This window comes from Tasmannia lanceolata, unplaced genomic scaffold, assembly GCF_043159265.1.
Source record: "Tasmannia lanceolata isolate RefF3 unplaced genomic scaffold, GAP_Taslan_0.1 ptg000015l, whole genome shotgun sequence".
Lineage (NCBI taxonomy): Eukaryota > Viridiplantae > Streptophyta > Magnoliopsida > Canellales > Winteraceae > Tasmannia > Tasmannia lanceolata.
In genome coordinates, this window is record NW_027518692.1 from 23,791,660 (window position 1) to 23,818,501 (window position 26,842).

Below are 26,842 nucleotides of genomic sequence, written 5' to 3' on the forward strand. Positions count from 1 at the left end.
TTCTTTATCTGAGGTATATTCCTAGCCCAGGACCAAGAAGACCATTCTTTTCAATCCACTCTGCCAAACCTCTTCTTCCCCAACATTCAGTCTTCCTCCACTAATATAAAAATGATAAGTCTTTGGCATTTTTCTTATGCAGAATGGTCACAGCCTTCCACTCACAGCATTTTTGTATGTATACTTGGCTTTTGGCAGCGACAATCGCTGCCCTTTTGATCAAATTAGTGCTTGGTTAAAAAACATAGATACGGGACAGGGTATACCAACATAATGAAATGAAAAACAGATCAGTCACTGATCTTACAAGTCTCAACTTTACTAGCATGGATTTGTTTGGCTTTGTCTTGGCCATGTTTACAAGATCAAACAATATATTCTCCAGCTTGGCTGGCTTGTTGTGCTGAAGGTAACCACAAGTACGCATGTGATAAGAGATGGTCATATACATGTCATCATCAGGAAAGCCCGTACATTCTCTGTTCAAGGAACTGAGGCTAACCATATTCATGGCTTACTAGCTGGCTGCTTTAGTAGAGATTAGTGTTTCAAAATGCGGATGTGGCATGGAACGCGGCTGAAGAAAATCCTAGTTGACTTGGCATGATGAAGTCAAGTACTCAGTTTACATAGTCATAATTTGAGAGAGTCAAAGGAGTTTTTATCGACTCTGTAGGGCAAAACACGGAACATGTTAAATTTTGTATTTTCCACTAATTTCTGAATATATCTTCATTTGAAGAGTAAATGGTGCTTAAATAAGCACTTACATAAAAAGAGATAAACATGAGAGATAAAGATAAGAAGATCATCATCCTAATCTAAACCACCATCCCTAATCTACCACATCCTAATCTAAACCAACTCCCCTAACCTACCACCAAATTATAAACGACCATATCTTATCATGATCCGATTTACAAATCTTAACACTCCCCCTCAAACGTATATTGATTGAAAATCTATATTCGTTTGCATACAATGAAAATTCCCAAATTGATTACAATAAAAATCCCCAAACAATTACAATAAAAACACCCTCAACATACTCAAGTGGAATATTGCTGAATCTTCTAGTGTAATGCACACCAAGTTGATGAAGGTCTATTAACGCTGACTGATGCTTCTTGTCGATGTCCATAGAATTCGGCCGTCGAAATGAAGTCGCTTGCAAGACGAGCAACAAAGTAGATTCAAGGCCTTGATGGGCGAGCCTACATGAAATGGGTTACCATGGACCAATGAGAATGAGCCCACTGGGCAAGAAAACTTTATCCGGCACGCACTCCAAGGGTTTGAGGAATACACTTCAATGGACTGAAGCACCTCAACTGAGTAGAGTAGCTATTCTTTCAGGCATGCACCCCAAGGGTCCGAGGCATATACCTCAACGGATTGAAGCACCTCAACTGAAATACTTTGGAAAAAAATGGAAGAAAAACAAGATAAAGAAGAATGACAACTAGCGGCTTAACGACAACAATCATTGGCAAACATCTAAGGCAAGAGGAACCTAAAAGAAAAAAACAAAGGGGTGCTATTATCAAGTTGGGAATGAAACAGAGAGGGGTGTTCACATCAAATGAGAAGAGGATATTTTATTTTGCAAAAGACAAAGAGATGGGTGATAAAAGGAAGGGCATTCAAGGCAATGGAAAACCAGGAAAATGTAGAGGAGTGACATGATCAATATCTAAGACTGCATTACTTCCTAAACGAAGGAGACTCTTAAATTTAAATGGAGAGCCATTATCAATAGGTAGAGATGCATTTACGGCAAAAGGACTTTTTAGAGTCAAATGTGAAGTCACTGCTTTATGCAAACACACAGATATGTGTAGGATGAGGACGCCAAAAAAAACTTAGTTTCTAGGGCGTGTATTGTTCCACTAAAGACGAAAGAATGAGGTGTATATGGAGAAAAAAAATGAGTTTAGAATTTTCAATCTTTTCTTGCCTTTTTACAAACCCAACAAAAAAACATCTTCTTAATGGCATTCTCCTTTGCCATTATTGCACAACGCTTCTCCAAAACTCCTTTCCATCTCACCCCAGTCATGGTTGTGAGAGGAAGAAAAAGAAAAGATGTGGACACCCACAAAGACGCATTTCAACCATTTTCTTCCATTTGTTGCTTACGCTTCTAACATGCAACTTGGGATTTTTCCATGTCTTGGTGTTTGGTGAAGAAGAAGAAAAATCAGCAGCATGAAACAACGTCCATAGGTCTAGAGCCGATGGCCATTGGAGGCAACGATGAAGAAGCTTTGGGAACCAAAGAGAGAAGCAAACAGGAAAACGAAGGAGAAATTGTAAACCCTTCTAAATCCTAACAGTGGCTTGTGTGGAGAAGATCAAGTCGTGCAACAATGGTATTTTTTAACTGCAGCGAGCTATGGAGATAGTGATGGAGATTGACAGTGGCCTGGTGGACAGCCGATCTAGCCGTTCGCCGGAGAACAAAACTCTGTGCGTTGTGCTCAGCGTCGGATTGGATCGGGACGCTTTGATACCATGTTAAATTTTGTATTTTCCACTAATTTCTGGATATATCTTCATTGAAGAGTAAAGGGTGCTTAAATATGCACTTACATAAAAAGAGATAAAGATGAGAGATAACAATAAGAAGATCATCATCCTAATCTAAACCAACTTCCCTTATCCACCACATCCTAATCTAAACCAACTCCCCTAATCTACCACCAAATTATAAACGACCAGATCTTATCATGATCCGATTTACAAATCTTAACTGAACATGGCGGCAAAACGTAGAACATGGCTAAGGTAAAAGGGAGTCGACTCGGGGGAGCCTACGATGATGCGGGGGAGTTTTAAACTATGGTAGAGATATCATGTGGCTTGATTGTTGAAGGAGACTCCCTTAATGTTATCGAATGGATGGATCAAGGTAAATCCACCCATGGAGGTTTGTCAATGTGATCAAAAGAATTCAGGAGGAGTGCATTGAGGCATTCAGTTGAGTTTCGACATGTAAGGAGATCAACTATTAGAGATGTCAATTGGATGGCTCCCTCAAGTGTTTATAGGACCCGACTTAAGCTATTTGACTTTCTTTCTCCTTAAATATCCTTTTTAAACGTCGGAGAACTGTTGCAGTGGGAGAACTGTTGCAGAATGAGCACTTTTTAAAGGTATTTTCTTCTCTTTTTTCTCACTTTTTATGATTTACAATGTACAATAGTTATAGAGTTAGAGTGTTTCGGTCTCCACCAATTTCTACGAATCTCATTTTCCGAAGGATGTATTTTTTAAGACACAAATGTCTTTATTTATTTTCTCATCCAATAGATGCGTCTTTTATTACACAGATCTATCTCTCATTGTTTTTTTTCATCCAACACTTACCATTGAATTTAAAATTGTGTTGTTATCTCTCCTTTTGAATATTGAAATTAGAGAATTAGTTGGTAGTTATTGTTAGTTGTAATGTCTTTTGAGAGAAGGATTTTCAACCATTGGATGAGTTTTTTTTCGATCAATGGTTGAGATAACCTACAATGGAAAGACTTATAACACATAGAACCTTTGGTGAATCCATGACATTTAATATATTGGAAATCAAATTACTTACCAATATACCTAAATGTTTTTTCTTGAAAAAAAATAATCAAAACTATTAATTTTAATTACCTTCTTTTCAAAATACCCCAACAAATTCCAGTCCGGGTGGGCTCTGTGATGCCAACGAGGCCGACGCGAAGGCTCTCTTAGCGGGACTGCGATGGTACACAAATCATAATTTGGGCCCGCTGATTATTGAAGGAGATTCGTCTAACGTAATCGGGTGGGCAAAGAATTTGGGGGTGGCCCTTGGTATCTTCATCAAATTCTCGATGAAATTCAGGATCTAGTACGGATAGTCCACCCCTCACTGCGGCACCGTAGGAGAACGACAAATACTGTGGCGGATGTTCTGGCGAAAGATGGGGCTAATCTACCCGAAACTCGATTCGTATCTCAAGTCGATTCGGGTGTCGATTCTCCTTCATGAGATTAGTGTATCTTCTATTTTTTTTATAGGGGACACCTTGTCCCCAACCGGATGTAATTTGTTCTGTTAATAATAAAAGTTACCTTTAACAAAACTATGTATGTATCATTCCACGTTACTGTTTATCATTTCAGTGTAAAATCTATATCATTCCAAGATACTGTATGTGCATGGTAGTGTACATCATTCCATGGTATTGCAGTCTAGCATATTCCAAGGTACTTTGTAGAGAATTTTGTATTTACCTCTAGGATACTGGGTGTATCATTCCAAGGTAGTGGGTGTTTGTTCTAAGATTCGTAAAATGAGCATAACTTTGGCCAGTTAAAAATGATAATTTCATACCCGTGGCCAGGTTCTTGTGGATGGGGATGGACTCGGGTGAAAGATGGAGAACGAACAATAGTTTGGCAATTTCATACTTGGTCTCAAAAATAAAGAAAGTTAGCAAGCAAAAATCTCAACTCTTTTTTGGTTTTAATAATGGCACTCCCCTACTGATTAACACTTCCCTAATTGGTTGTTAATGTTTGTTCCAATTCCCAATAAAGAAACTTTGACGAGGAAAAAGCAAAACAGACTAAAAAGTTACTAAAGAAAAATATCAACTCTTTGTTTTTTTTTTTGGATAATGACACTTCCCTACTGATTAACACTTCCCTGTGTTGTTAAAGTTTGTTCCAATCCCCAATAACCCACCGACACAAAACCATCTAATCAAGAAGTGTAAATGATAAAGTAGTACCACTAATCACCATTCAAAATCTAAGGGAGCAAATGATAAACCATCTTCCCAAAGAAAAGAAAATTCGTTGAGAGTAATCACGAGACTGAAACATCTTGTCAGCTTTCCCCTTGTCTTCTCTTTATCTTCTATCGAGGAACTCTAAACAGAGATAGACGATCACAAGACTGAAACATCTCGCCAGTTTCACTCTCAATAACTTAAGAAGAGAGAGAAAGAACATTCTTTATTATCCAAGCTTGCATTCTCTATTAACCAAGTTTCTACAATGGAGAATTCAGAATCATCTCACAAAAGAAACCCAAATCCGGAATCCGATGACTTTGATCGATTTGGCAAATCTCTCCAAGTTCATACTCTTCATCTCTCTTTCTCTTTTGTCTATTTTTTTGTCCCATTTTTCTTTTATATCTAATTTTTGGACTGAGTGAGATAAATCTCATTTCAGCTTGCTTTGATTGCAGGAACTCAGAGATTTACGCCCTCAACTCCATTACGCAGCCGATTATTGCGAAACGGCTTTTCTCAATGGCAATGACAGGAAATGGTAGCTCCTTTTCTCCTAAATCCATTCAAATTGATATTAACGTAAGGAAGATATCAGCACAACCATATTTTGATATTTGCACTAACTCATCTTGTCTTTTATCATTTAAAGAGTTGTCATTACGTGAGATTTTATACAGTGTAAGGCCTTACAACAATAAGGCCTTTGTACCGCCCTTGATATTTGGTCCAACCGGAGCTCACTTTTTGAGTTTTTTGAAGAGCTGCAGATCAAATATCAAGGGTGGTACTTCCACGGTACAAAAGGCTTAATTTTTGTAAGGCCTTGCACCGTAGATTTCTCGTCATTACAGTTGCTTATCCAAATAAAAGGTCATTACAATTCCCCAAAAAGCTCTCGCAAACCCATTAAAAAAGAAAAGATAAGCTGGGTTTGTGCAATTATAAAAACATGGTTGTGGTGATATCATTTCCGTGAGAGAATAAAAAAGGGCTGTAATAAATTCCTCATTCTAAGCCACAACCTGTACAACACTATTACAACCGTACCTCTCTCTCTCTAATATGAACGGTTGGTGTAACCAGCAATTAATTTCTTTAAAACTTTGAGCAAGGTAGGCCCCAACCATGCTTTTCAAAATGAACTGTACGTCCACACCACACGATGATACAAGCTGTCCAATTGATGGGCCACATCGTAAATAGGTTGTGTCCCAAAAAATCATTTCCATAGGAAGATCCTAGCCCTCCGAGGAACTGCATATTATAGAAACCTCTATAGATTGGAGTGTTGCGATCTTCCTATGGAAATGATTTTGGGGGCACAACCTATTTACGTTGTGGCCCATCAAATGGACGGCTTGGACCATCCTATAGCGTGGACCGTACACTTCATTTAAGGGCTGGCAACGGGGCGGGTCGGGGCCGGATGTTGGGGTCCCCTACTCCTTCCCCTCTGCGGGGAATTTCCCCCCTCCCCACTGCGGGGATGGTGGGGAATCCCCCTCCCCTCCCCACGGGGAATATCTAATCCCCATCCCCTCCCCTTCCCCGCCTCGCATCCTTCGGGGACAACCACTTTACTTTCTCATTTTACTTTGTTAAATGTTAGGTTTAAAACTAAAGATTTGCTAGGGACAATCACTTCAGGCATGTTGCGGCTTGGCTGTTGCATGTGAGAGTAGCCACACAACCTACATAGGCTAAGATTTTGTCTTATTCATTTATTAACCTGGGGACAAAGGTGGTTGCTCTCAGATTCATTTAATTGATCACTAGTCCCTAGCAGATCCCTAATTCCCAATCCCACTTGCCAAAAAGTACTGTACGTGCCACACCATAGGAAGATCCAAACCGTCCATTTGATGGGCACACCATACTACCATAGGCATAGGATGATCCAAACCTTCCACTTGATGGGCACATTGTAGGATGATCCTGTCCATTTGATGGGCCACAACGTAAATAGGTTGTGGCCCAAAAATCATTTCCATAGGATAATCCCAACCCTCTGATCTATAGAGGAATTGCATATTATGGTACCTTCTATAGATCGGAGGGTTGCAATCATCCTATGGAAATGATTTTTGGGCCGCAATCTATTTACGTTGTGGCCCATCAAATGGACAGTTTGGATGATCTATGGTGTGGCCTGTAAAGTACTTTAAATTGTAGCCTATCAAATGGACGGTTTGGACCATCCTATGGCGTAGCCCATACATTACTTTTTGAAAAATAATGGACTGTATGAGCGCACACCATATAAAATCTCATCACTCATCAGAGAGATGTTGCCTTTATTTGGGGGAGGGAGAGTTTCAAAGAATTTAATATTGCCTTACAGTGATGGTTCGAGGGAGAGATTTTAGGGATTTCTAAGGGTAATATACTAATATAATGAGGGACAATGCCCAATGGATTATGGGTAAAAGAAAACATAAAAAGCTATGTCAGGGACAAAACTGTACTAATGAAAATTATGAAAATTTTGGGAGAATCTTGTAGATATGTTTTGATCCAAGGGGTTTCTAGTTGTTTTCCCAAAAAAAAAAATAATTTAAAAAATACAAGAAAAAAATGGCATTAATGCGGGGCGGAGCGGGGCGGGGCCAACTCCATCCCCTTCTCCTCCCCTTCCCCGCACCGAGGAATTTTTTAAATCCCCTTCCCCTTCCCCTTCCCCACTCAAATCGGGGAATCCCCTCCCCAAGCGGGGCGGATCCCCCGCTTTTCCGGGTGAAATTGCCAGCCCTACTTCATTTTGAAAATATGGGTGGGGCATACAACTGGGACTTATTGTTTATAATCTGCCCGTGAAATGGACGGCTTGGATCCAAACTCTTTGATCTATAGATAAACTACACGATAGAGAAATCTCTATAGATTGAAGAGTTAGGATCATCGGATGTAGATGATTTTCATGGTATGACTTATTAAGGTTGGGACCTTCCAATTGAATGATTTATATATTTGAAATGGTGGACCCCACTTTATTTTTAAAAGAATACGTGCACTTTCGTATATATTCCAATATAGAGATGATTTTCAACGAAAGGCCTTTTTTATTTGGCCCATTAAGTATTTTTCAAGACGGATTGTACGACCCACACCATAGGATGATCCAAACCATCTATTTGTTGGGCCACAATGCAAATAGGTTGTGACCCGAAAATCATTTCTATAGGATGATCGCAATCCTCCAATCTATAGAGGTTTCCATAATATGCAGTTTCTTTATAGATCGGAGGGCTAGGATAATCAAATGGAATGATATTTCCCATTGCAACCTATTTACGTTGTGGCTCCGTGTCAGGATTACATGACTTCCAGTCCCTAGTGGAATTGATACATAAGGAGTATTTTGTACCGATTAATCAGATAGCGAACACGTTCAGTGATTAGCTACACAATATCTGAATCAGTGAAGTGGATACCTCTGGATTGAGGGACTGAACTGAACGACTAAACCACTGCTGCTAAGGGGGCATGCTTCGCTTAGGAACCATATAAGTATTTGCCCCAAGGAGGAATCCTAGAATCCCGTCTGTTTTCTAGATATGGAAAAGTGCTGATTTTCAAGAATGGGAATCTCATGACATGTTGGGAATCTCTTATGAAAATCATCCACATCAAATGAACGGTTTGAATCATCCTATGGTAGGGGCTGTACAGTTCATTGGAAAATATGGTTGGAATTTATCACTGCCCAAAAAAATACAGCATTTTTTCGCAAGTGTTCTTTTGTATAGGTGGATGCATCATGCATGTCTGTAACTTCTATCATCTTTCCCAAAATGCCCCATGAAGAAAAAACTGTATCAATCTTCCCAAAGATCCCTCTGTCATGATTTCCATGTGAATAAAAAAGGTCAATGTAAGTTCCACTCTCTTTTTTATGGAGGGATTTGCTAGGCTCCATCACATAAGGTATTATGCGGAACGTCTGTTGCATGAGAGAGCAGCCACATAGGCTCACTTTTCAACAAATTTTGTCATTATTCATGATGTGGCTGCGCTCTCATGCAACAGACGTTCCTCAAAATGCCTTTTGCGATGGACACTAGCAAAACCCTTTTATGAATATGTGGCTTCTCTCTCATGCAACAGACATTCCGCAAAATGCCTTTTGCTATGGACACTAGCAAAACCCTTTTATGAATATGTGGCTTCTCTCTCTCATGCAACAGACATTCCGCAAAATGCCTTTTGCGATGGACACTAGCAAAACCCTTTTATGAAACATCAGCTGCCCGAGATGTTAAGGAAATCCTAAACGTTGGCGTGTCTTCCTAGCAGCTTTCTAATTGTTTAAGAGGAAGAAGATGATCCTGTCACTTCTTATCATCATTAGATTAACAAAAAAATTCTTATCACTTCTTATCATCATTTGGTTAACAAAAAAAAATTTTTGAAGTGTGATGGAAAATACAAAGGAGTACATATGCAAGTCCATGGTTACAGTTGTAGATCACTTGGGGACAGTTTCTACAAATCTTGATTGCCTTCTCAATGGAGGTGTCCAAGTTTCACAGACAGAGCTTCGGATCCACTACTTGAAAGAGGTACACTTTTTTCAAGAAATTTATCATCAAGAAACCATTTTATCTATAATCTATCAATCTATAAGATATACTAAGCATGTTTCTTTCAGCTGTCATTCGATTTTGTTACAAGAATATTTTTTATTGGAAAACCTTTTGTTTATGCTTCATGTTTTGTTTTGATAGGATGGGCCAAACAATTAAAGCCCAAACATAGCATGGGTGGGGGTCTGATTTTACACTTGATCTGGTGAGCCCACTATTTTACACCTCATGCTATGATGGGGTGGGATCCAACATGTTATAACCATGCCAGGCACGGGTGGGGGCCACCGTTTTACACCTCATATTTTGATGTGGTGTGCCCACGATCTCCACTCAAACCCATGATAGGGTTCTACCATTTTACATCTCTTGTGATTGATGTGATGGGGCCGCGATAGGGCCCAAACCTATGCATATTGTGGATCCCATCATTTTACCCCTAATATTATTGTTATGTACAGGGTCCACCATCTCTATCCAAACCTATGCATTAGGATGGGCCCCACCATTTACACTTCATGTTTTGATGGTGTGGGACCCATCATTTTACACTCATGCATGGCATAGGCCCATAATACTAGTGTGCGTATGTATGTGTACACCCACACACGCACACATACATATAGAGAGACAGAGATTATCTGATGGGTGGCCATACAAACCCAGTACTAGGGCCAGTAACGGGTTTCTTATACTTTCTCTTATAGTCTTATCCAACACCTACTACAGCTGCGAGACTCTCTCTCTCTCTCTCTCTCAACCTTTAGTGGGCCCAACGATGAATGGTTTACATCATGGGCCCACTTTCTTCAAACATCCAAGCTGTTTCATTTGCTACGACCCAACAGAAGTATACCTTTCCTAAAAAAATCATCTCTCTATGATGATCCTAACTCTTTGATCCTTAGAGATTTATATATATCTTGTTTCATCGTATAAGATCAGAGGGTTAATTAGGATTATTTGATGGTTCCATTGAGTCCCAACAAATGAATTGTTTGGATCTTCGATCAAAGTGGCCTCAGTGAATTTTCTAAAAAATATGCATTACATGATGACCGGTACCATTTCAGGTATTGTGGACTTTCGTATAATTTCAGATGAAATCTTAAAATGAAATTTCGGATCAAAATTTCGGTCGAAATCCGGTACCATTTCGGGTATTGTCGATTTCAGTTTCGGTGGTGACCCAAATCTGAAATTTTGGATTTTGCTCGAAATTTGAAAGCATGGAAGAAACCCAAACTATAAAATTATACTTTGGAAAATATGTTGTAACGACCCAGATTTCTATAATCCCTAAAATCTGGATTGTTATCTGACTAATATAATATACTTTAGAAAATTCATATCTAAAGCCTAATTTTACAAATCATAATTGAAAGAACATTAAAAACCATGTCTCATAACTCTAAAGACAACTAAGTTTAAAATCTTATACCTGCTAAATGCACAAATATACATCAAAATTTCCTTCTAAACTAGCTAAACAAATCCTATACATCGCCTTTCTCACTGAACTCCCATATCCTCAAAATTCTCCTTCTTTAAAATTTTATCACCACCTTCCATGACGATGTTGAGGGTAAGTACAAACATTCAAGATTTAATATAATAATTTAAAACATTTAAAGAAAACCTTTAACATAAAGAACTTAATCACTTAATCAATTGAAAAATAAATCATAATTATAATATTAAGTTAATTAATATCGTAAAATGGTTATTTAAATGAAGTTGTTAACATTTAATGAGCTCACACCCAAAAACATACCAACATAGGTAGCTCACTGATGCAGGTGCCCATTGCATCATTCACATGCTGAACCAAGCACACCTGGTGCACATGAGCTCACCATGCTGCCCCATACCAGCACGGCTAAATCACATGCTGAATCAAGTGCTGCTAGTGCATGCAAGCTCACTCTGTTCTCTCATACTAGCATAATTAACTTGCCGAACCAGGTGCTCCTTGTGCACACAATCTTACCATGTTGTCGCATTTCATATGCTGAACCAAGTGCTCCTAATGCATGCGAGCTCCCACTATGTTATCTCATACCAGCAGTTAACATCTAATGAGCTCACAACTGAAAACATACTCATATGAACACAAACATGAATTTTAAATGCACATATGAACACATACACCATTCAATTTTTTCAAAAATATGCAACTACAAATATTCATCTATCCTAACTTTTTTTCCTTTTCTCTTTTTTTTCTCTTTTATAACAACCTGCTCTCCCATACGGGCCAAGAGCTTCTACTACCAATTTAGCATGTGGAATTCTATTACCAATTCGTCCTATGGAAAAGTGTTGCTTCGAGTACCTCCCAAATTTGATCTAGGCATAACAATAGAGTGGATCTTTACACGGGTCGTTTATTGCCAGGGTCTCTTACCAATTCGGCCTAGGTTTCACCACCAAATCAACCCATGAATCTATCTCGCATGGTCTCATACCAATTCGGGCCGTAAGTATACTCCATATGAGTATTGTAGATAACCCACCAAATTTTAACAGTATTCATCATTCTGTTCAAAGGATCTCATTGTCAATATGGTCTATGAGTCCATTCCATTCATACATTTCCACAATTATTCACATGATCATGGTTTCACTTATTAATATGATGACACATGAATTACATTTGCAAGACTCCATTTGCATAAACTCATGCATTTCATTCGTATGATTCTGCATGCATCTCATTCTTACATTTAATTTCACATTCCATTTCATCTTCCCACATGAATCCTATTTTGACATTACCAAATGCATTAATACACATAATATAACCGCTAAATATAATTTCCATAGAGATATATCATCTAATATCATTTTTTTGACAAAAGAACATACATTTTAAAATTTTACAACAATGGGATTGATTGAGGTTTAGTCAATGTAAAACCCATATCAAATCAAATTGTAATTCAAATTGAGTTAAACCACTTGATTTGTAAAGTTAATCCATGATTACAAAACATATAAATTTTCTAGAATTTTTTTTAGGGAAATGATATCAACACTGCAATGTTTTGATATCCACGCTCTCCTTGCTTGTCTTTTAGTATTTAATAAGCTTGTGAGAGCTTTTTGGGAACTGTAATAATCTGTTGACTGCCTTTTAATTCTAAAAGACAAGCTAGTAGAGCGTGATATCAAAACATTGGAGTGTTGATATTATTTCCCTTTTTTTTTATCATGGGTTTAAATAACTGGAAAATCAACATCAAAATTCAGATTTTAGATAGAATTTCTATACAACACAGTTTGGAGTCTTTTTAGTAGATAATAATAATAATAATAATAATTTCAATTTAAAATCAAATTACCTATACTTAGTTTCATATGAAAGATAACTCCCTAATATATCACAAATTAAAATCTCATAATCATATTCCTCTTTGAAGATGTTCAATTGCAATTAAATATTAGATACTGAGATTACATAATTCTGTTTATAGAAGAATAGGTAGACCAAATTTGAAAGCTCATATATATTCTTCATTTAATATCTAAATGAGGTGATTCAAAAGGGGATTTAAAGATAAAATCCTTTAGAATAAGTCCTGCAAATCTAAGAATTTTTGGAGAAAATTACATAGTCAAATCCATCAAAAATCAAGGTCAAATTTTCTATTTTGCAATTTGGTTAAATAATATGATTAATAGTAATCAAAATATAATGCAACCACTTAATTTTTTAAGAATAAGTTAATCAAGGGAAAAAAAAATTCAAATATGCATTATATTCTTTGGGTGTTACTAATCATGAATTAACTTAAACTAACTACATATAAATCTAGAACAAATCAAGAATTTGCATGCCAATCTTACCTTAATTCATGCTCAAATTCAATCAGATCTTTTCCCAAATCCCTTTCCTTATTTCTCCACCTCTGCTCCTTCTCTTCTTCTTTTTTCTCTCTCTATCATGCAAGCATGGGTCGTTTTTCCTTCACCCCTTTATTTTTATAGCTTTTATTATTGGTTAATATGATTAAGTTAGTTAATAAGGTGATTAATGTTAATGGTGGTGAGGTATGGTAATTAGCTTTAAGACAAGTGTGTTGGATTTTTCTGTATATGGATACTTAGGTATGGAGGGATAAGATTCATGGCTTAAATCCATGCCGCAGAAAGTCCTTTGGATGAAGTTTTACCCTCACGTTTCACAAATTTACACTTTTGCTACCACTTAAAAAAGTACATTCTCTCCTTGTTGCTACTACAATTTACACCTCTTGCCACTCAGACTCCTAGCCTCATTTAAAAGCTTAAATGACCATCTAGTCCTAGGGTTTTGGGCATCGTGTGACTCCATCAATGCCCAATACAATGAAAATGCAAATGCAGTCTAGGTAAGGGTCTTAAGAGGGTACCACTCAAAGCTTCTTACTCCTAATAATCCCTCAATCTTTTTTAACCTTCTTTAAACACTCTAGGTGTTACATATGAATGGATATATTAATACTACACATGCTCTAGGTTTGAAACCTATATATAAATCTCTCTCTCTCTCTCTCTCTCTCTCTATATATATATATATATATATATATATATATATATATATATATATATATATATATATATATATATATGAGAAAAGTGTAGCTACACATACGTGTAGCTAACTTAGCTACACCGACGGCTTAAAATACAGTGGGCCCCACATTGTTTGGGTGATGCAAACCATTCATTTGATGGGCCCTCACATAGATAGGGTGTGCCCAAAAAATCAGCTCCATAGGATTATCCCAACCCTACGATTTGTGGAGGCAAAAATGGACGTGTAAAAACCTTCACAAATCTGTCCATTTTTGCCTCCACAGTTTGAAGGGTTGGGATCATCCAATGGAGCTGATTTTTTGGGCACACCCTATCAATGTGAGGGCCTATCAAATGAATGGTTTGGATCACCCAAACAATGTGGGCCCACTGTATTTTAAGCCGTCGGTGTAGCTAAGTTAGCTACACGTATGTGTAGCTTCACTTAACTCTCTCTCTCTCTCTCTCTATATATATATATATATATATATATATATATATATATATATATATATATATATATATATATATGTGTGTGTGTGTGTGTAAACTTTTATTTCTTATGTTTTTGGTTTTTATTGCATTTTCAACTAAATGTATGCACACATCTATGCAGAGGATTCTCACGTGCCATGATTACACTCGGCAGCTAGACCTTGCTAAACTGCGATGGACTACAAAGTTCCCAAGGCATCACCCTCATTACATTTTACCATGTAACTAATTTCTCCTATCTCCTAGTTTAGAGATCCACATGTTAACTCTCTCTCTCTCTCTATACACACACTCACATAAATAAATATCGCCTATGCGCGACCCCTAATTTTTAGGAGATAGTAGCCACTTCATAACTAGCTTTAAGTTATTCTTTTATTCCATTCTATATGTGGCTCTTCTCTCCTAAACAAACAGGGTGTGGAATCACCTTAGATGCTCTCATGTACATAATATGTACATATACAAATCACGCACAGAGATATACATATAATATGAGCATGACAGTGCCTAACCATGATTACCACTTTTCTGTCACACCCCAAACCGTAATCACGGACCGGCATGAGACATTGTCGCACACCTGCAAGGCAAAACTCACGAAATACAACACATTCAATTTCACCATAACAAGATAAACCAAACATTTAATTAATGGTTTAAGTCTCTACATCAATAAAGAATAATAAACATTTATGACGATTCCTTCTAAAAAAAACATAAAGAATAATAAACGTTGTTAAAGTCGCACTCCCATCCCAGAATATAACAAGGGAAATTGTTCCCCCCCCCTCTTTAATATTATTCGTTAAGTTTTAAAGGCAAAGAAAAACTTTAAAGGGGGTGAATTTATCCTCAACCAGTGAACCATTCTCACAGAAACCATTGAAGGGGGGATTTTATCCTTTTTAGAAGAAAAAGGAGGCGCGGGGGGGTGGTGTATCATTTCCCTATAACAGAACCATAAAAATCCGTCAACACTGTCGTAATTAGGATACTCACTCTAAGCAGTGAAAGTAAAAAATAATCTACATCTCCAATGGATAAAGGCTCCACTCCCACCGTACACCTTCGCAAGAGTCAATTCTCAAGATCTGAAATATAAATCATGGGTGAGTGAATGGCCAGTAAAGTAATAAAGCATTACTATAGTTATGGCTAAACAGACCAATAGAATGAAAAGTAGGAAATGAGCAGTAAAAGCTGGTGGCACAAGATTTAATACACAATCACATGTTCTTAAAGCAATTTCTCTATCATAAGGGAATTCACAAACATGGTGTAAAGCAAAAGGGATTTACTTCAAACACAAGTCAATTAACCAAAGTGTCACATTGTTAAAATCTGACAGGGTTCAAAAGAGTCACATACACACACGCCAAATGTTGATACCACTAGGAGGTTAGAGACTTGGTTCACATTCACATCGGGCCACAGAGTCCTATAGAACCTCGAGGTTCACATAGACACGTTGGATTATGAGCTGGCGCTCAATGACTTAACAATTTCCTGTCGACAAGGCCAACGTATTAAACTCCATTGGTGGGATTCACAGTAATAGTCCGAGCCTCCATAGGAAGTGTCAGCAATACATATAGTCGATGTCATAAAGGGTAGGTACACAATGAAATCGACAAGAGTAGCATACTCAAGTTGTCACAAATGGAATTTCATATTCATAAACGGAGTTTGATTTTCAGAGTCATACTGGGTGACTCAACAGAGAATGAAGACATAACAAATATGACACCCAAAAATGTATACTGAACTCAAATCAAGTCAAAAGATACAGTAGTCTTAAGGTCTCGTACGAGTAGATTTTATACATATCACAGTTTCAAAGAAGAGCCAAGGAATTGATTTGTGATAGAAAAAAACTAAGTAATGTTGTATTACTTACATTGATCAAAAGTCCAAACGTCTTCAACGTCCAAAAGGTTGCTTAACTACATCAAACTCCCTAATTATCAAAACATACCTTAGTAGGTTCAAATGTCACAATCAGTGAGAAAGATATCATCAAAGATGCCCTGAATGGGCTAAACACAGTTTTGTGTGAACACCGGTACGGTCGACCGACCATGTTTTCGGTCGTCTGGGCCCAAAAATTAAAAATCCAGTGTGCTTAGTTCAGTCAACCAAACCCCTCATATCGAGTTTTATAAAAAAATATCCAGTAGCTCGAGTTCGGTAGAGTGATCCGGATGGTGATTTTTCTCATCTGATTTTCCTCAATCTTTGGACTTCTAAATCCTTTGTTTCTCATCAGATTTGAGCGTGGTTGGGCTCGTTGGAGAGCTTGTGACACGAGGCTTCCAAGGAACTCAATGACCTTATTGGAGATTCGTCGAAAAGCAAAAAGAGGGTAAATTTAATATCTTAACAACTCTAATCTTTGAAGAATCCATATAATCAATAGGTTTAAGCAAAGAATAAAGTCTGAACACACATTGAATAGATCTCCTCGGTCCCTTAAACGGTCTACAGTGGCTCACGGCTCCTCTCCACACGTTCTCCTCCAGAATTTAGGGTTCTTTCTGAAGAAAATTAACATATTATGAGTATTTATACTCAATTAAGGAACCCTAATCTAGATTTTGAATATTTTGACCAAAATAACCTCTATATTAAAACTGAATTACGATAGATGTATTTCAATCAACCAGTGTTGGTTCATCAATATTTGCATGAACGTTATGATCATCCATTGCATAATCCTCATCATCCTCAATATCTTCCTCTACATTATTTGCACAAAGTTTTTCTCATCAACAGACTAGTCATCATCTCTTCAAATCATTTCTTATGGAAGGATAAGAATCTTTAGCCAAATCAAACATAAAACAGACAAGACATGTAATAGTTTATATACTGTTTAAATAATTTATGTAAATAACTCATGCAAGTAAGGCACATATGCATATAAAAGTTTATACATTGTAGGAGTCTCATTCATTATTGTATGGCTACTTGGCTAGTGTCATCATCGTGTAGATCTTCGTATACGAAGCTTGGTCAGATAGACATTGTGCAAGGTAAAATCGGGGGATTACATCTTTCCAAATTTTGGTTATTTATAGAATGACAAATCAAATCCCTTGATTATAAACCATCCTCATCGAAATTTCTAGGTCATCATCACCTTTGACTTCATATAGTATATCAACATCTTATAATCAAGTAGTGGAATCAGGTAGTGGAATCGGCATCTTATTCCCATTCGAGAGTTTAGTTCAAAAAAGGAATAGAAACCAGTGGCATAATTGTCACTGGTGTTTTTATTATTTTTTATTATTGGGGGGATGATGCCAGCCTGCCAGGATTTGTTTATTGCCCCAAGATGGGGTAATTCAATTCCTATCAGTCAGAATGAAATTTCTATTAGTTTCTTTCGTTATATTTACAAGGGAATCAGAATAGGAATCGTAATAGAATGCCAATTCCAATTCTTGATTCCGGTAATCCAGGAACACAGTGAGAAGATTGTTAGGATGGGGAGAATCCAGTCTTCTCCTTGCTAGTGTGTTCACCACATGCCTTTTTCATGGCATCAGGATTTGAAAAACTCAACTATCCTCCCTTCCATTGCCCTTACTCCTTAGTATTTTCCTTAATAATGATAACCGTACTACCTTGTTTCAATAATACCACCCCATCCATTATTGATTACTTCTTATTTGCTTTGGATAATTTTATCGTTTACTTCTATATGTATTATTCATATTTTATATCATGTAAGTGACTGATATTCTTGACTTACATGGTTTCATCACACAGCTAGTCCACCTCATGAGAGATCTAAAGGAGGTTTGAGGTACCTTCTTCCCTTCTCTTATCACCTAGTTTTAGAGCTTACTACTATTTCATTTGAAATTGAAGAACATGACTCTTATAAGGGAAATCCTATATGAGAGGCTCTTGATTGGGCCCACTTTAGATGACATAAACATGATTTGAACCGTTCATTTATTGGGCCCAGCATGGAGATACCTATAGCAAATATACAGTAATCGGATGATCCTGAATGTCCAATTAATAGGTGGTAAAAGTTGAAAAAAAAATTGAACAATGGCTAGGATTGTCCGATGATTATAAGATTTAGGTTAAATCTCTACAGTGGGGGCCATCGGATTCACGATCATGGTGATGTTACATGGGTGGGTCCAGCCTAAAGTTCAGGAAATACTGTATTTTAGCCTCTGCTGGAATATCTAACTTGTATGCCATAATACTTAGAATTGAGTTTAAGATTTGACTTGACTGCCATAATTATTTGGCGATAAGGTTTTACTATGATGTATTCCCAGTCTCCAACCTCAAGATTTTTTCTATTCCTTTTTTTTTTCCAGTTTGAACTCTTATACAGTCCTTAAATTTCTACGAATTCTCCTCTAGCAATGCTAGTATCTTATTCTTGTCACCCAGATCCCTATCCAATTATTCCACATTTGTAGTACCTAGCAAATAAGTTAGAGGTGGTCGACCATATACATCCTCAAATGGATAAATTTTAATGGATGAATGATAAGTGGTGTTATACCTGTTAGAGTCAAGCAAGGTTGCTTGAAGCATTAAACCCTAGGTATCTAGTTTGGAACACCTAGTTTGTTGCCTCCAGCCCCTATATATAAAGATACGCTAGGGTTATTGATTGGTTAATGGACTCTAGCCCATGCAGGCCCACTACACCGGTCCATTATCTTATTGTGCTTATATTAGAACATAATTAGGGTTATACTATGTACCCAACAATCTCCTCCTATATTCTACATATAGCACAATTCAATAGATAGATAATGTGATGTCTAAACAAAATATTGAATCACCCATATCATCATATAAAAAAAGATCCATAATTATCTTATCATTCCAAAGAATCATCCCATGTTTACATTTGGAATGTTACAATTATCTTATCCAAATTCGAGTTTAGTTGTATCATCAAGTTTGGAATGAAACAACTTTCCCAAGAAGGATATGTCATCAAATGTGGAATCACATAAAGACAACTGTAAACATCATTGAAACATATCAAGTGTTTATCTTAGCCAAGATAGGGAGATTCGAAAAATTCAAAATAACATGGATGTAGGTTAATTTCTGTCTATACGGTCTTTAACCCCATCTCCCCCACAGTTTTGAATATTCGATCTTTATTCAGTCCCTTTGTGAGAGCATCAGCCATATTATCCTTCGACCGCACATCAACCAAAGTGATAATACCTTGTTCTATGAAATAATTCAGCATGTCATGTTTCAGCCTGAGATGTCTCCTCTTACCATTAAAGAGTGAGTTCCTTACAATCGTAATTGTAGCTTGATTATCTCAGAACACACTTAAAGAATTAATCTTTAAACGGGTCAGTGGAATGTCCATGATCAGATCTCTTATCCACTATGCTTCATCTCCTGCAGAAGCTAGAGCATAAAGTTCTGATTTCATAGATGATAAAGCAATGTAAGTCTGTTTCTTTGACTTACACGCAACAACTGCTCCACCCAGTGTAAATATATAACCGCTGGTAGATTTACTGTCTCCTAATTCTGAACCCCATGATGCATCAGAATATCCTTCCAGGATAAGAGGATGGCCACTATAACATAGAGCATAATGTAGAATACCCTTAAGGTATCTCATCAGCCTCATAAGAGCATTCCAGTGCTCATGGCCAGGATTACTAGTGAAACGACTCAACATGCCTACCGTAAAGGCTATGACTGGTTTAGTGCAACTTATCGCATACATGAGACTACCAATCAATTTAGAATAATCCAATTGATTCATGCTGGCTCCTTCATTAGGTCTCAGCTTTTTGGTATAATCAAACGGTAGTTTCTCAATGTAATGAGCTTGGCTAAGAGTGATCCCTTGCCTATTAAAACTTACTTTCATACCAAGAATGATGTCTACCACACCAAGATCTTTCATGTCGAATTCTTTAGCCAACATTGATTTCACGTCACTCACTACAGAATGATCGGAACCAAGAATCAACATGTCGTCTACATACATGCAAATAATTGTAATATTATTCGACACAGAACGAAAGTAAAGGCATTTATCGGAAACAATGAAGATACGTCTTCAAACATTTATATAGCACTTTTGTTTAACCATTCGTTTGAGGATATATGGAAGGAACTACTCATCTTCAACTCTGTTCATTGCAACCTGAAGATGTTTTTGCTAACAAGCGTTGATTCTTTGTCTGACATAAGACTTTTTTTGCATACTGTGATGTTTGGCAATGCTATCTACATAAAGCCTGGGCCACCATAGCAGCAATATATAGGTGAGATAGAGGTACAAAGTGAGCAAATTTTTATTACTGACCCACTACCACTATAATAGTAGTATACCTATGAGCTTTTGGCAAGCTGTCTATCAAATCCCTTGACACAAAATCCCGAATTTGAGTTAGAATGGATACATGCTTTTTGCCATCTAGATTTTTCTTACCATTATTTTTATAAAGGACATTCAAATCTTAACCTATAAATTTTGAAATTCATTTTTGCTGCTCAACAGTGGTAGGCTTTTCGTCCTTGAGAAATTGTAAACTTCTATGATCCGTTTTTATGGTGAATAAGGTCTCCACTTTTGAACAGTATATAGCACTGCTATCATTTCATTTTCATAAGTGGATTTTGCCAAATTTTTCCAGAAAATGCCCTACTAAGAAAAGTTATGGGTTTCCCTCTTGCATCAAAATAGTCCCATATTTCATTACCAGATGCATCACATTAAATTTAAAAGGGCTTAAAAAATTTAGGTATTGATAATATTGGGGCTCAAGTCATGACAGATTTTTACCGGACGAAGTCTTGTTGGCCTTGGTATCCCAAATAAACCCATCTTTTCAAAGTACCTAGTCAATGGTATACAATTTTTTTTATAGTCCTTAATAAACATTCTATAACAGCTAGTAAGCCCCAAAAATCCTGTAATCCCTTCAATGTAGACGGTTTAGCCTAGTCCATCATGCATGGCACCTTGGAAGGGTCAACCACGATACCTTCCCTTGAAACTATATGCCCCAAATATGTAACAGATAGTTGTGCAAAATAACACTTGGTTTTTGTTATTTAGTTGATGTAATTGCAGAATTTCAGATATCTAACATAAATGTTGAAGATGTTCTACCCAAGTTTGGCTATAAATTCGAATATCATAAAAAAATATTTAGAACATCCCTCCTAAGATAGGGTAAGAACACATTTTTGATCCAACACTAGAAGGTTGAAGGTGCATTTGTTAATCTGAATGGCATTGTCATGATCGCATAATGCCCATCATGAGTTCAGAATTCTATTCTAGGAATACGGGTTTGTAACTTCGTACAACCCGATTTGATGATATCATGAGTGTAGATCAAGCTGGGTGAAGATTATGGTCCTATGCAATTCTTCTAGAAGTTTTTATATTACAAGAAAGGATATTTATCATTGATTGTGATTTGTTCAAGGTGCAGTAATCAACACAACTACGAAGAACCTATTAAAACTGACGAAGCACAAGGGCAAATGTTGGACAGATGCCTTCTTCTAGAATTGTCTTAATACTATTCCCTATCTTATTTTTCTGAATGTAGGGCTAGTGGTAAGGTCGAACCTAGACATGAGAAGCCTCTACTTTCAATACAATTTTAGTTCTGTTTTCATTACGATGGAAGACCGTGTTATTCCTCGAACACACCAGAGAACTCTATAATCAATGCCTCACTATCAGAATGTAATTTGTTTGGTAAGTCTGTCTCCGTTGTTTCCAAGGCTTGAAGCCAAGCCACCATGGTACCTTACTAACCATGCAGAAGCCGATTAGCCTTGGATTGCTTCAGCAGACAATGGGATCATAGTTGTTTACCAATCAATTCATGATAATGTCCTTCATGATGTAATCCCATAGACCGTCGTCTAAAGATCCACATAATTGAATCTAGCATCTCAAGTCAATGAATTCTGAACACCACATTAGGTTGAAACATGAGCATTTGTAGATCCGGTTCTGTTCGATATGTTTCAATATGCAAAGAGATCTTGTTGCAACACTTTCTACCCTTCCACTATTTGCGACAATTATTGTGGAACCAATATTTTTCATCGACCACATACCCCAATCTCCAATTAAGACGAGAATGAACAAAATTATGTGTGCTACTGCTATCAACAATAATGATAACTACATGCTTGGAAATTTGACACTTAAGCTGGATATCACGAGGAGTCAAAGTTCCCATAATAGCTTTGAAGGAAATTTATGGAGTCCCATGGTGCTCTACTTCATGATTTTCTTCTTCTTCTTCCCTCTCACCATCAGAAACTTCAATCAATTAAAATTTGGGAAACTTGCTCTTGTGAACAGTATTAAAGTGTTCTTCACAATTGTAATATGGCCTATTAGAGTGTCTCCCCTTCATCTTTGCTATTATAAACCATGAGGAGCCTTCGGATATGATGCAGTGGGTGGGGCCTTTTGAAGTTTCTTTCACTGTTGGATCTTCTCCTCCAATGGGTGTGCCAACATAAAAGTCTCCTTCAGTGTCTTTCGATGTAAGACCTGAACTTCAGTCACCGATTCCCAGCCAGGCCCTTTTCAGTCCATTCTTCAACCATATTGGACATCCTCTCAAAATATTTATGATATTCTCTTACTGAAGCACTTTGGTGAAGTTTGTTGAGCCCAAATCAACGTCTTGAAACATTGTAGGGTCATATACAACACACCAGGCTAGTTTCAACTCCTTCCACTCCATATTCTTATGAGTTTTCTCATAATAATGAAACCACTGGAAGGCTTTTCCTTCCATTTAGAATGAAGATAGAACCTTCATTTCTTCATTAGTTTGATGGAACCGAAAAATTGCTTAGTAAGGTAAGCCCATGGCGTTGGTTCTTCTAATCCATTGTATATCGGAAATTCAAACCGAGCAAACTTCGTTTGGACATATTCGCGCAACTTTTTTACATTGGCTTTCCATCACCTTGGAAACCATCTCCATCACGTCCCTTGCAGTTGCTTCTAACTGTTCTACTATTTCTTCCATTTTTTATTTGATCTGGGTCTCATTTGCCATACAAAAATCAAACCTGCTCTGATACCAAGTGATAAGTACTTGCTAGTAGAAAAGAAGAGATGCAAAATGGTTCGTTTGGGAGAACCAGTCCCTCGTACATGAATACTAAAATTGGTTGAAACTTATCTGCACTTCACATAAAAGTTTAGACTATATATTTCATATTTGCTGAATATAATGACATCAACTTCTGGCATATCTAGGACTCAACAATCACAAACCAATAGAATAAAAGATAACTATGAAATAACTAACAGCTAGCAACAAAACCAGTTGTTCAGGACTCCAAATCGACCAGAAAATCTCAACATATGAGCAGCCACAAACAGCTTAACTTACACATATTCTTGTTTCTGCACAGGGTTACTGCTAAGCCAAATGAGAAACTGACAGGTGTTGTGCCTGCACCATCAAGTATTCGTCTTAACAAACATAATCCCAGTTTAACTGCTGGTAAGAAAGGTAGAAGGTTAGGTATGGAATCCTTTGCAATCCACATAACTGCAGTGTATTTCTCTTATCCTTAATTGATAATGGGCTTTGTTTACAGGATTTGAATTATCTGAAACATTAACAATCTCAGATGGGCCATCTATAATTTCAAAGCCACGCATTCCATCATTTCGATCCCAAATTAAGGTAAGAAACCTAGAATTCTTTAACAAGTTGTGCATATTCATTTGAGAATAAAGCTTAAATAAAGAGAGAGCAACCAATGTCAAAACAAGGGGCGGAGGATATTTGCAGCCCCTCAATATTATAAGCTTAATGAAAAAAATCTGATAGTTGCAGACCATGTGCGTCTATGGATTTTGTTGATCATCACTCCAGCATGTAGGTCCTGGTCTCTCCCACATTGGATGATATTAGACCGATCAAACATGATGAAAATTATTTCCCTTATGATGTCTTTAAGTCATTGATTCTTCCACGTCTCAATCTTCCAAATCAGACATTGGTTTGTTGGGACACAACTCGGGTCGATTTTTTGGAATTCGGGTTGAGCTTTTACCACTTAATTGGGTTGGGTACGGGTTGGTTCTAATTCATTTGTAGCAAAAGCTCAACCCGACCTGACCCAAATTGCATCCCTAATTGCATCCCTAAATGGTTCGGAGTCAGACTGGGAGCACTAGGTTGCCCTGTGATGATGGCCATAAGATCCGGTTCGGATCAAATGAAGCACAAATGCCACGTGTGCATTGAGTCATGGTAGGTTTCATTCATCAAAAGAGATCATTTTTCTGGTTGATCTCTTATAGATTTTAAGTTATTTGCAATATAACAGAGTCTCTTATAGATTTAAGTTATTTGCAATGTAAGAAAGTGCTAAATTCTTGCAGGAAACTCATCAAATTGGCTGCAATGAGCACTTGTCATCGTTTCTTCAGAGACATAAGAGAACCGTTTAAAATATGCTTGGAAAATGACCATTGAACTCTTTTTCTACAGGGGTGTTCTGATTCGTTATTTAACTTCATTTTTGTCATATTTTGGGTGTTTCTTATGCCTTCTTAAACTTTGAGAAGATAAAAGAGTCATGGGATAAACAAATTAGCAGTTAATTCTTCACACAATTGACATTCACATTGAAGTGCATCACATTAATATGTTATTCGCAGAGATAAATAAAGTATTGCCTAATGAAAGTCCAAAGCCTGAGTTTAGATCCCCTGACATAGTATATTGTTTGTTGATTAGCGGGATTGTGATGATGTTCCGGTGTTCGGCCTGAGGTATGCCTCCGGTGCGGTCGGTCAGTGCACCAGGTGGGTGGGTGGGAGGAGGGGGCGCGGGCCGCCAGTCGGAAACTCAATTCGAGTGTTTTCACGACCGAAATATTTCCATCCTTTGGGATTGGATTTCAGTCGATTGAGAAGAAGAGGGGAATGACACCTTTTCTTTACGGTCCTCTACCTTTGCACAGATGAAAAGGACTTTTTCAGTACAGGTGCGATACCAAATGTGGGGATGTCGACACATGCAAAATGTGCACGACATGTCGACATGTGCAAAATGTGAATGACTCGTGACTGGATGATTTTGAACGTGAACGTCAAATGTGGAGGGCACCCCAATCAGGGAACACATGCTCAAGATGATGGCATATCTGAATGAGCTGGATGTGTTGAGGGCCTCTTTAGATGTCGAATCTTAGATGGATATAGTCCTTCAATATGTTTGTGTAGAATTATAACACGAACAAGCTTGAAGTGACGATGTTAGAGCTGTTGAACATGCTTTAGTCAGCGGAGGACCTCTTGAAAATGAATCAAAAGTCCGCTTTCATGGCCGAGGATAGTGTAACCCAAGCCGAAATGCAAGGGTAAGAGAAAGAAGGGCAAAGGCTCCAAGAAACAGACTCAGTCTTCAAGAAGAAGTCACAGACGGGCAATGAAGCGTGCTTCCATTTGGAAAGTTCGGAAGTGCAACTGTCGGTCCTACTCGGCGAGCTTGTAGAGTGGCAAGCCTTCTAAAGGTATATCACATATCTTCATTTCTTAAACCAATATGATTAGTCCTACTTTTACTTGGTGTAAGGATACTGGTGCGACCTCACATGTCTGCAATTTTTTGAAACTAATTTATTTCTCTCCCCACCAGGATATTACCCTGGAGATGACCATCAGATCTTCCAAACACTCCTAATCACATCATATGTGTACGTCCTACCTCCAATCCTCATTTACGAGATGGGTCCTATGGGGGCAGACACTAACTACGCCTTGGGCCCACCCAAGGTATACCTTCCAATCTAACAGCTTGGGCTCGCAAATGCATTTGCAAATTCCTTTGAAAAACATACAATTTTTATCAAAAGTATTTTGATAAATACTATAAGCCCAAGGGTTTCCATGGGTTAATCATTCACCTTACCTTCTTGTTTTGATGCTAGCAAAACAAATTGATTAGCATTTATGGACTAATGTGTTGCTTTGAGGTGTTGTGTTGTATACAAGATTTTCATGTCATAATCGCCATTACACAACTCTTCTCAACACATGGCTTGTGGATCAAGAAGCAAAGGAACCAAGAGCTCTCACCTACATTGGAGACATCCTCATTTGAAGATGGTCAAGTCAATAAGCTCAACATAAAGATCCCACAAGTTCCCTAAGCAAGTGTCAAGAAGGAGCTTGGAGTTAAACATGCCATGGTAACACCTCATGTACCTCAACATGCATTGAAGATTGGAGGACAAGTCACAAAAGCCAAGACAAGGTCAAGATGTTCACCGGCTAATGATGGCTCCAAAAAACTGGACCCGGAACCGAACCATCAAAGTCTAGACCCAAAACCGAACCGAACCGAACCGACGTTCTTCGGGTTAGACCCTACCCATGTCTACCCCTACCGTACA

At 37.6% G+C, this 26,842-nt stretch overlaps 1 protein-coding gene across 3 annotated transcripts; it reads left to right on the top strand.

The window, feature by feature from the left end:
- The first annotated feature begins 4,794 nt into the window (after nt 1-4,794).
- Nucleotides 4,795-25,206, top strand: LOC143846939 (putative protein ABIL5). Of its 3 annotated transcripts, none has more exons than XM_077355556.1 (8): nt 4,795-5,109; nt 5,225-5,307; nt 9,181-9,328; nt 14,529-14,628; nt 18,185-18,221; nt 23,843-23,955; nt 24,032-24,120; nt 24,825-25,206. In XM_077355556.1, exons 1-8 carry the CDS (start codon nt 5,029-5,031, stop codon nt 24,891-24,893), a joined length of 720 nt encoding a protein of 239 aa, XP_077211671.1. In that variant the 5' UTR covers nt 4,795-5,028; the 3' UTR covers nt 24,894-25,206. The 3 variants fall into 3 exon arrangements, with proteins under 3 accessions (XP_077211671.1, XP_077211672.1, XP_077211673.1); XM_077355557.1 differs by having other exon boundaries at nt 23,843-23,934; XM_077355558.1 differs by having other exon boundaries at nt 9,228-9,328.
- The last annotated feature ends 1,636 nt before the right edge of the window (nt 25,207-26,842 follow it).

Bases quoted from the DNA above. Each gene is read 5' to 3' on its own strand.
- LOC143846939 (XM_077355556.1), top strand. From the start codon at position 5,029: ATGGAGAATTCAGAATCATCTCACAAAAGAAACCCAAATCCGGAATCC. The intron at 5,308-9,180 runs GTAGCTCCTTTT...AAATTTTTGAAG, and splicing joins AATGGCAATGACAGGAAATG to TGTGATGGAAAATACAAAGG. The intron at 24,121-24,824 runs GTAAGAAACCTA...AAATTCTTGCAG, and splicing joins CATTTCGATCCCAAATTAAG to GAAACTCATCAAATTGGCTG.